Here is a 10000-nt window from a genome sequence, read left to right on the forward strand (position 1 = left end):
TCTCTCTCTCTCTCTCTCTCTCTCTCAAATTAAAACTGGAGTCCTGGACTTTGAGAAGTTCCTGTGTTATCTCCGCGGTGAGAGACAGATAGCGGAGAGGAGCGCTTCATTTGTCGTCCGGAGTCGCCCTGTCCTCTGCTGCTGTTATCTGAGCGGCTCTTATTGTAAACAGCCCCGGCCTCGTTAAGAAGCCTAATTAGAAAACTCTAATAATAATAGCCCGTGATTGGCTATTGTGTACTCTAAAGATTCCATTTAGAGCGGCAGCGAGCGCCGGCAGTTTAATAAAACTTAACCAAACGGATAATTCTGCTTTAGTAATAATCCTCAGCCTCTGAAAAGTTCTTTGTTTGCCTCAAGTGGTTTCATTGCTTTTCTTAAAAAGAAAAAAAAACACTCTCGTGACACTGATTAAATTAATTTGAGCACTTTTACTAAATCCATTGTGACTCATTCTCCCAGTGATGGAGTTTGGAGGATGTATGGAAATCATTTAGCAGGAAGAAGCTCTTTATGTGTCAGACAGTCGAGGCTGCAGCTCAAACTCAGGCTCTACAGTAGAAACATCAGGGAGATGAGACCTGGTCCATGTCCCATCTGCTAACAAGGAGGAGGAGGGTTAGTGACCTGTACTGCAGCCAGCCACCAGGGGGCTGTCATGAAAATCGATGAAAATTACAGGTTTTAAAATCATATTTCCACAGTTTTCTATAAGACGCAGAGTTTGAGGTAAAACACACAACAACACAAGGCTTGAAATGTTCGATGTTCACTCCTGAAAAGACAAGACAGGTGTGTGTGTGAGTGTGTGTGTGTTTGTGTATCCCACCAGATCTGACCTTTGCCTCTTGGCGTGGAGTCCAAGTGACATTTCACACACACACACACACACACACACACACACACACACACACACACACAGCTTGTCCTTGGGCGGCTGCCGATGGCCGCTCTAAATGACATTAAACGTAGGTGACTGTAAACTTGGGTAATTATGATAAATGTGAGCGATTATGAGGAATTATTCTCCTCCATTGTGCTAATAGTGTAATTAGCAACAATAATCAAAGACTTATGATGTTGAAATAAGGCGACGCCGCGGACAATTAGACGGCGAGGAGCTAATAATGGAGAACTTATGGTGTTTTGCTGGAGGGCAGAACCACTGCTTCCAGAAGGACTTTGAAATTCACTGTTTTTCTAACTAATTCTTCCCTCTGATGAGAGAAAATTGAAATAAATACTCAATTAACTACGAGCTTGGTGGCGTGAATCTGAGTGGAATTAATAACACAACGCTGGGGAGTCACGCAACTGGAGGAAAGTTAAACTTGGGAGAAGTTGGAGAGGAAACATGGAATTTAAGATGCAGTTTTAAACGTGAAGATTGTGATAAAACAGATTACTGGCCCAGAGAAGAACAGAATGTTAGTTGAGACGATAAACGACAAAGCAAACAAAGAGTTGTTGCTTTTCTGTTAAAGAAGTCGTCATGGTGCATACGGAGAATAATGAAGAAAACCTTCATCCCTTGCAGTGAAGATCGTTTCAGATTTATTGAATTTCATCGAAAAGTTTCCTTAAAAGCGGCAGCTCCCGAGGAGGTCAAAGGTCAAAGTCAACACGTTCCCCTCGGCTGATGATGTGTAAGTGACAGAAAATGAGAGTTTCCCCTCTTCTCCGTCTTATGAGTAATAATTTTCCTCTGCTCAGCTTCAGAGCATTTAAAGACGAGCAGCCTCTCAGCCGCGGCTCCACTGATATTAGTCAAATTGCGTCATGTGCTTTTTAAAGACGAGTCTCTTTAACTGAGAGAGGGTGAACGCAGCGTCGGGCTTCAAAGTGAGATCGCTCTCCTCCAAGGTCGACTGTGTTTCAACTCCACTTTCAAAACTCGGAGCTGTGACTGACACGCGGGGGGGGGGGGTGGAACCACGGAGCAGGAGGCCTTCAGTCTCCATATGAAATCAAAAATATAAGAATTAATCTGTTGCTCCTCTTCTGTGTGAGAGTGTGAAACTCTGGAGAAGGTCAGGACCTCGTCCGGAGTTCACGTCACATGACTCTGTGTTTCTTTATTGATTCTCTCTCTCCTCCTCTTCCTCCTGATGAAGAGAGCAGGTAGGAAAACACCACCTGATGGATCATTAGCATACAGGAAGACGCAGCAGTGTCCTGAGTGTGAAACCTCCCGGAGAAACAAAGGCAGCGGCGATCGATGGACAGAGCGGCCGCTGCATGAGAGAGGAGGAGGAGGAGGAGGAGGCGGGTGATGGACGGAGGAGTGCCGGGCGAGGGAGGAACCCACGGAACAAAGATGCATCGAGGAGGAGAAGATGGAAACAAATGGGAGAAGCTCAACTGGACACATGCAGCATTCGCCAGGTATCGACTGGATCGAAAGCTAATGACCAAAGTGCCTGAGGAGAAGTATTAGTCACCGTCTGCGGGGGGGGGGGGGGGGGGGGGGGCGTTAAAGAAATAACATGAAAGAGAAAAGCCTCTTTAGTCCGTTTGTCCACAGTTAGAATGATGTGAGGTTAAATGTCCTCAAACTGGAATCATGAGGTCGAGTCCTTAAAAACATTTGGGTTTGAAACAGAAAGATGAATATTCAGGATTTCATTTCTCTGTGTTTACATCTGAACGTAATGAAATGAAGCGTCTATTGGATATGAATGTGTTTTTAGAGAGCTGGGCGTTTCTCCGCCGATGTCTGGTCTCACACTTTGGTTTGAACCCGACCATCTTTGCAGGGAGCAGCTCTTTGTGTTTTAAAAGTCCCACTGAAACTCGAACCAACTAAGTGGCACTCTGCGCTGTGAGGAGTAAGTGGAGGAGGAGGAGGAGGAGGAAGAGGAGGAGGAGGAAGAGGAGGTGTCAGGTGACCAGGCTGCTCGGTGCATGTAAACGCTGTGATTGTCTGAGGATGAAATGAGCAGATACCATTCACCCCCCCCCCCCTCCTGGGAAGCTCTCATACAAATTCATACCAGCCACTTTTTATTCCTCCTCTCCTTCTGCGGACAAATTAACATTAAAGAACACATACATGAATCCTAATCCTCGCTCGCCCCCTCTATCTCTGGTCACATTATCATCGGGGATCGCTCCTTCACATTCAAACATGTCCGTCTGAAACCACCCCCCCGTCTCGCTCCTCTTCTTTGGTGAAATTAACATTGCTAAGCACTCACACACATTCAGACCGGTCCCTACATCCCTCGCCGCTGTCTTTCTCCAGCCGTCTTCACGTCTCTCTCTCTTTCCAGCAGATTAACATGGGAGAACAAGCACCTTTGTCCTCGTCTCCTCCGTCTCTGTGGCCACACTGGGAACCACTGAGACATTCACACAGGCCTCTGTCCGTCCTCTCCTCCAGGACACATTCACATCGTCATGTCTTTATAGGCAGATTAGCAGTGGGACACCCCCCCCCCCCCCCCTCTTTTCTTTTCTGTCTCTCCAGACAAATTGACACTGACAACTGCATGTATGTCCTCTTCTCCTCCATCTCTCTCTCCATCACTCGGGACGCTCGGTTAGAGGTTTGCAGAAAGTCAAAGACAAAAAAAAAAGAGAAAAGAACAAAACCCTCAAATGTGGAACTGCAATTAATTTAAAGCCCCCCCGCACACCCATCACCGGCACCAATCAGCCAAGAATAAATCCGCAGCAGATCTAATTACCGCACTGTCTCCAAAGACTCGGCCGCCGCAAAGCCAATCTCCCCCTCGTTGTTTGAACAGGCTGATGAACTAAGGGACTCGATGGATATCAAGTCATTCTGTTTAATTTATAAATGGATTTCCCTCTAATACTTAAATTATCATCAGCACGAGAGAGGCCCAATGGAAAGCTCTGGAAGGTAGAAGAACATGTGGTGAGGGAGAGGGTGGAGGGAGGGAGGGAGGGAGGGAAGGAGGAGAGGAGGGAGGGAAGGAGGGATGGAAGGAAGGAGGGGTTGGAGGGAAGGAGGGATGGAGGGAAGGAAGGAAGGAGGGATGGAGGGATGGAGGGATGGAGGGAAGGAGGGATGGAGGGATAGAGGGAAGGAGGGACAGAGGGAAGGAGGGATGGAGGGATGGAGGGATGGACGGATGGAGGGATGGAGGGATGGAGGGACAGAGGGAAGGAGGGATGGAGGGACAGAGGGATGGAGGGAAGGAGGGATGGAGGGAAGGAGGGAAGGAGGGAAGGAGGGAAGGAGGGAAGGAGGAATGGAGGGATGGAGGGATGGAGGGAAGGAGGGATGGAGGGTAGGAGGGATAGAGAGAAGGAGGGAAGGAGGGAGCGATGCAGCGAATCCCAATGAGGAATGTGTCTGTTCTCCGTTTACGCCTTTTCAATGTGTTTCGCTAATTGTATTCAAACTTACAGCAGTGCATGCTGGGATACTGGGGAGCGAGCGAGGGAAGAGGAGGAGGAGGAGGAGGAGGAGGAGGAGGAGGAAGAGGAGGAGGAGGAGGGTAGATATGAAGGATGTGGAACCAATGGAGTCGGTCAGTGAAGAACGTGTACACATGTTCAGAGGACTGAGGTCTATGATCCTGGATCAAGTGGATCTGACTCTGGTTCCATGAGGACTGATGGACCACATTCAGATCCTCTCTGCTGGTGTCCTACCTGGTTCCGGCGTCTCGGAGTGAGAGGAGGACGAGGCCGAGGACGCCCCGTCCTCGTTGACCGTCCCCTGGGACAGGGACAGCCCTCGGCCGGGGGGGAGCTTCATGCCGAGCTGCTCCGCCATCTCCACGTGGTCTCCGGGGTGGATGTAGTCGAAGGAGCTGCTGCCCGTCAGCTCCACCTGCAGAAACACACGGATCAGAACACGTCAAACTCTTCCTCCCTCCTCCTCACCCTCATCATCCTCTGTGGTGTCTGCTCAAACTTCTCTTTGTCGTCTTTCTCCTTGTTTTACCTGCTCTTCCTCTTTTTTAACCCCTGTTTCTTCACACTTTCTTTGACTTACACCTCCTCTTCCCCCCCGCGCTCCTCTAATCCCTCCTTCTGTCCCCCTCGTCCTCTTTCCACTCGTCCCACCTAGTCATCCAGCTTGTTCTTCTCCTCCATGACTCCTTATCCTCTTTCCCTCATCCTTTCTTCTCTGATCTTCCTCCTCCTCCTGCTCGTGTAATCCTTCCCTCCCGTGGAGAATCAGCTCAGTTTCTCTTTCTCATGGAAATGGAATAACTGAGATGCGTCTTATTAAATAAACCGAGTCCCTTCACCTTAAACACTCTCATTAGCAGCGATAGAAGCGGATTTGTCTTTGTTAATTGGAGATGAGACGAGGGAGCAGCGCCTGAACCACAGACGTGCACGTACACACACACACTGACACACACACACACGGATTCATGTCAAGGTTATAAATACACACAAACACTGAACATGTGCACGGTGTCACGTGACAGTCGTTTAACGTGTGTGTTTTCATTTGTAGCAAATCAACAACACATTTATTTCCACATGCTAATCTGGTAAAGAGAGTGTATGAGTGTGTGTGTGTGTGTTTGTGTGTTTGTGTGTGTGTGTGTTCAGGATTTTGGGGGTCCACTGGGACAAAGGGGATTACATGGGTGTAATCCTGTTAATAAGAAATCCCTTTAAGGCAATTTAGTCCCCTCATAAAGTCTCATCTGGAGCAGAAAGTGATGATTAAGAAATGAGACGATCACAGAGTCACACACACACAGTAACACACACACACACACCCTGGTGCACCATGGGAGTGAGTGTTCATGTTTACACGTTACACTGCTAATTGGACCTACATTGTTCTTCTTCGCAATAACACGCCGACTTTTAATCAATTAAAACTTGGCAGAACTGTTTTACATAAAGTCGCTGGTGGAGCTAATTACACAGAGGGAACAAAGCAGAGCTGGAGTCAGACGTTCAGATCCTGCAGCAGCACTTTGAGAGACTGATCCCAGAGCAGCAAGAGACCAGGAAGCACCTGACTGCAGCTGGAACCTCCACCTGTGGAAGTGAGCTTCAGATCTGCTTCATGTGAACCTGCATTTAAAGCTCCACTAACAAACTCATCTTCTCTGTGAGGGCTTCATGAGCCGAGAAACCCCCCCCCCCCCCCCCCCCCCGATATCAAACTGAAGGTCTGAAACCAAACAAAGTGTGAACGATCATTAACAGGATCATAACTTACTGAATGAACATCAGGTGCGTTAGAGAAGACTGGAAACTAGAGACTGAGACTTGAACTCGTTAGGAGAATGTCCTCGGTCTGCTCTGATTGGTCAGTTGTTCCTTATAGACCTCACGTGCTGACTCAGCACAAAACAACCAAAACACACCGAAGCTAAAACCTGAATCAAACCTTCTCTCTCCTCCGGCTCTGAGTTCTCAGCTCTGTGGTCTCCAGCGTGTCCATCATCTGAGGCTGATCAGGCAGGACTCTGGATCCCTCTGCAGAACATCAGCTCAAACTAACATCTGGATGAATCAGGGCTCCACAGACACGTGCAGTGTGTTTACCCTGAGAACAAAGTGGCTCTGATTTACACACACTTTGTGTCTCCGTCTGTTTTTGTCTCTCCACCACAACACGTGTTGAAGATGTACGAGGACCGACGTTTTTTAATCAGCCTGAAACCTTGGCACCACAACCTCCATACATCATGTGATCCTTCCAGCCCTTTGCACAGAGGTTGGCCGAGTGATTTAAAACCATTATAATGTTGTTTCTTCTGCCCCCAGAGTCTTTTGTCTTTATGGGACAACAGAGAGTGCAGTGAGATCAGATTCAGAAGACAGACGGAGACCGAGCCACCGGCGCCTCCTGCAGAGACACAGTCTGTTTTCAGCTTCGTGTGTTTTACAAACCTTCACCTTTAAAACATCAGGTGGCAGAGAAAGGAGAAACGTGACGTGTGGTTGATGAACTATGACGAAATGAAACTCTAACAAATCAAATCCCGTCAACATCGGTCGATAAGAGTTTGAACAAAGTGTGGTGTTTGTACTGGGCAGGTGGGACAGTGGTGGAGAGGTCTCCAGAGGTGGAGCCAGAAGACGTCACCTGAAGTCATGGAGAGTCCAAGCCCCGCCCAGACACAGGTCAGCTGTCAATCATGACGTCCCAGCCTGTCTTTATATCATCACACAACTAGTTAAAGTCAAACTGATCAGAAACACGTGAACACCAGTGAAGAACTCTGATCCTCCTTTCCTCCAGATCAACAACACACGACTGAATCAACCGGCGTTAGAGCGTCAACGTGGCGTCCCCCGCTGCCGCTCCACGAGATGAGTGATGGGCCGGCGCCCTGACGACCTCTGCACGGGGAAACTGAACGCTCCTGTCAGAACCAGTTTGAGTTCAACGTGTTAGTCTGTTAAAGAGCCTGAAGATAAAAACCATTAAAACACAAAGGACACGTTATCGCCTCGCTCGCCCTCCGACGAGAGGACATCAAGCCATGAGAGACAATGAGAGAGAGACAGAGACAGAGGGAGAGAGGGAGAGGGGGGGAGAGAGAGAGAGAGAGAGAGAGACAGAGGGAGAGAGAGAGAGAGGGGGAGAGAGAGAGAGGGAAAAAGCGGGAGAGAGAGAGAGAGAGAAAGGGAGCGAGAGAGAGAGAGAGAGAGAGAGAAAGGGAGAGAGAGAGAGTGTTCATGTTTGTGTAGATATAAATTTCCTTCCTCTCATATCAGTCTCTTATTTATATTTTAAGTGTGTGTGTGTGTGTGTGTTCCATCACCCTCACCTTTTCAGTGTGTGTAACAGGTCTGTATTGTGTTATTGTGTTACTTTGAATAAGGACAGACAACAGGACAGCTCCCAAAGTGAAGCCAAAGTATGTTGATCTCCCTCTGGTGGCTGGTTGTAGTACAGCTCATAAAGCCCACATCCTCCTCCATGTTAGCAGATGGGACATGGACCAAATAAAACTTTAATCAAATGCACAGAATGGACGAAACAACCACCGGCTGACGAGGGAGTGGATTGAAGTCTTCAACTTCACCACTAGATGTCACTAGATCCCATAGGCTTGTCCTTTAATTAATACGGAAAGTAGGCCACACACATTCACACATACACACACACACACACACATACACACACACACACTCACACCTCAGAACAGTAAAAAACCTCTGTGTGACTTTGCAAAGTACTAATCAAATAAATTGATGTTGGCTCGCAGGGTTCAGAATTAATTACAGCATTAAACATTAGCTAAGTGGGGTAATATTCCAAGTTTGATAGTGCATAATTACTCGGCTGTTAATGATTCATGGGGCGCCGGCCTCGGAGCGAGGAGAAACCACGGACACGAGCTCAAGCGTCAAAAAAACAGTTTCCTCTTTAAACGACAAGATATGAAAACATGGAGACGTTTCCTGAAATCGTATTCACTCGAAAGTTCATTTTGAAAAATGGTCATTAAACTACACGGCTCTCCAACGTCTCCATAAAATTCAGTTTAGTTTTAATAAAATTATTTACTGTGTCTCTGTTTCTATTTTCCCCCCAAAACAGAACAAATCCATAAATATCAAATCCATAAAGTTTGAGAAAAACCAGCAGAAGGAAGATATGCAAAGTTTATTGTTCCTGAGTAAACGTTAAAATGCAGAACACAACATTAACAATAATAACCACAAAGTTCCGCACTGAGACACAATCACAAAGTAGGTAAGTTAACAACAAGTACAAAATATCATATGTATATTATATAATGATAGCATATAAAATTACGTATAGTATTTTTTATCAAATATAACGTTACTACATTCCTGTGTTTTCTCTAAAGTCAACTTGTGACTGACATGTTGAGGTGTGGTGCCTTCAGGGGCTGTGGGAAAATTAAACCTCCACAAACGAACAATGTTTAACTTAATTTGATCAAAATGTAAATCCAGTTTGAACTGGTTCCAAACACTGATATGAGACAACAACCCCGATCAGACAGGATGATATACTGTTTAAACTGGTGTCGGCTGTAAACTGGTGATTTTACTTCTTAAACTGGTGATTTTACTTCTTCCTGAAGGTCACTGAACCCCCTAGTGGCCATAGCCAAAAATGCTATATATATATATATATTTTTTTTTTTTAAAGAATACCGTGCCTACCCCTAGACGCCATCATTATTTAATCCACAGTTTCATAATGTCGACAAATCTTTTTCCACTTCTCAAAACAACATTTACGTTTTTAGCTTTCCTCCGTCTCTCCATCGGCTGCACCGTTCAAACATCCATGAAGTGTTTACCAGCCTACACGCATGGGTGCAATTATTGTGTTAATGCATATACAGTGTGACACACACATCATATGTGCATGTGTAAGGATATGGGCTGTGTGTGTGTATGTGTGTGTGTGTGTGTGTTTGTTTGAGGACAGAGTCTCCAGTTGACAGCAGTAGATTGAACGAGGACAAAACTTTATTGTCAGCAAAGTAGCATGATCTCACACACACACACACACACACACACACACACAGAGCCCATATCCTTGTCAACAGCTCAGAGGATGACAAATGAACGGTCCATTATGAACTGTTTGCCACAGAGTGTTTGTGAGCCTGTGTGTGTCGGTGTGTGTGTGTGTGTGTGTGTCATTCAGGCTCTGATAAATGGTGATTTATTAGGCAAAACAAAACACACAACACTGAACGCAATCACTTCATCTGGATGAGAGAAAGGGAGGGGGGAGCGGGGAGGGAGCGAGTGATGAAGAGAGAGACAGAGAGAGAGAGAGAGAGAGAGAGAGAGAGAGAGAGAGAGAGGGAGGGAGGGGCTGAGTATGGAGGGAAATGAGCAGAGCGATGAGTCATGAGAGAGAGATAAAAAGTTTCCTGCTGTTTCAAACTGAACTAATATATATTTCACTGTAAATCACTGATGGTTGTATTTGTTCACTTATAACATAAAATAGTCTTCAAAGTTATTTCTGCCTGTGTGTGTGCGTGTGTGAGTGTGTGTCTTCCCTGACACACACAACATCCTCCCACCAAATTTCATGATAATC

General features: G+C 46.5%; 1 protein-coding gene across 1 annotated transcript in view; it reads right to left on the minus strand.

The window, feature by feature from the left end:
* The window catches only part of LOC133961685 (neuronal PAS domain-containing protein 3), a 175881-nt gene that overhangs the window by 24903 nt on the left and 140978 nt on the right, over positions 1-10000 (minus strand). Inside the window, exon 6 of the mRNA XM_062396958.1 lies at positions 4627-4807. Within this exon, the coding sequence (XP_062252942.1) occupies positions 4627-4807 (181 nt within the window). The remainder of the gene's footprint in view (positions 1-4626; positions 4808-10000) is intronic.

The sequence above is a fragment of the Platichthys flesus genome, chromosome 10 (genome assembly GCF_949316205.1).
Source record: "Platichthys flesus chromosome 10, fPlaFle2.1, whole genome shotgun sequence".
Lineage (NCBI taxonomy): Eukaryota > Metazoa > Chordata > Actinopteri > Pleuronectiformes > Pleuronectidae > Platichthys > Platichthys flesus.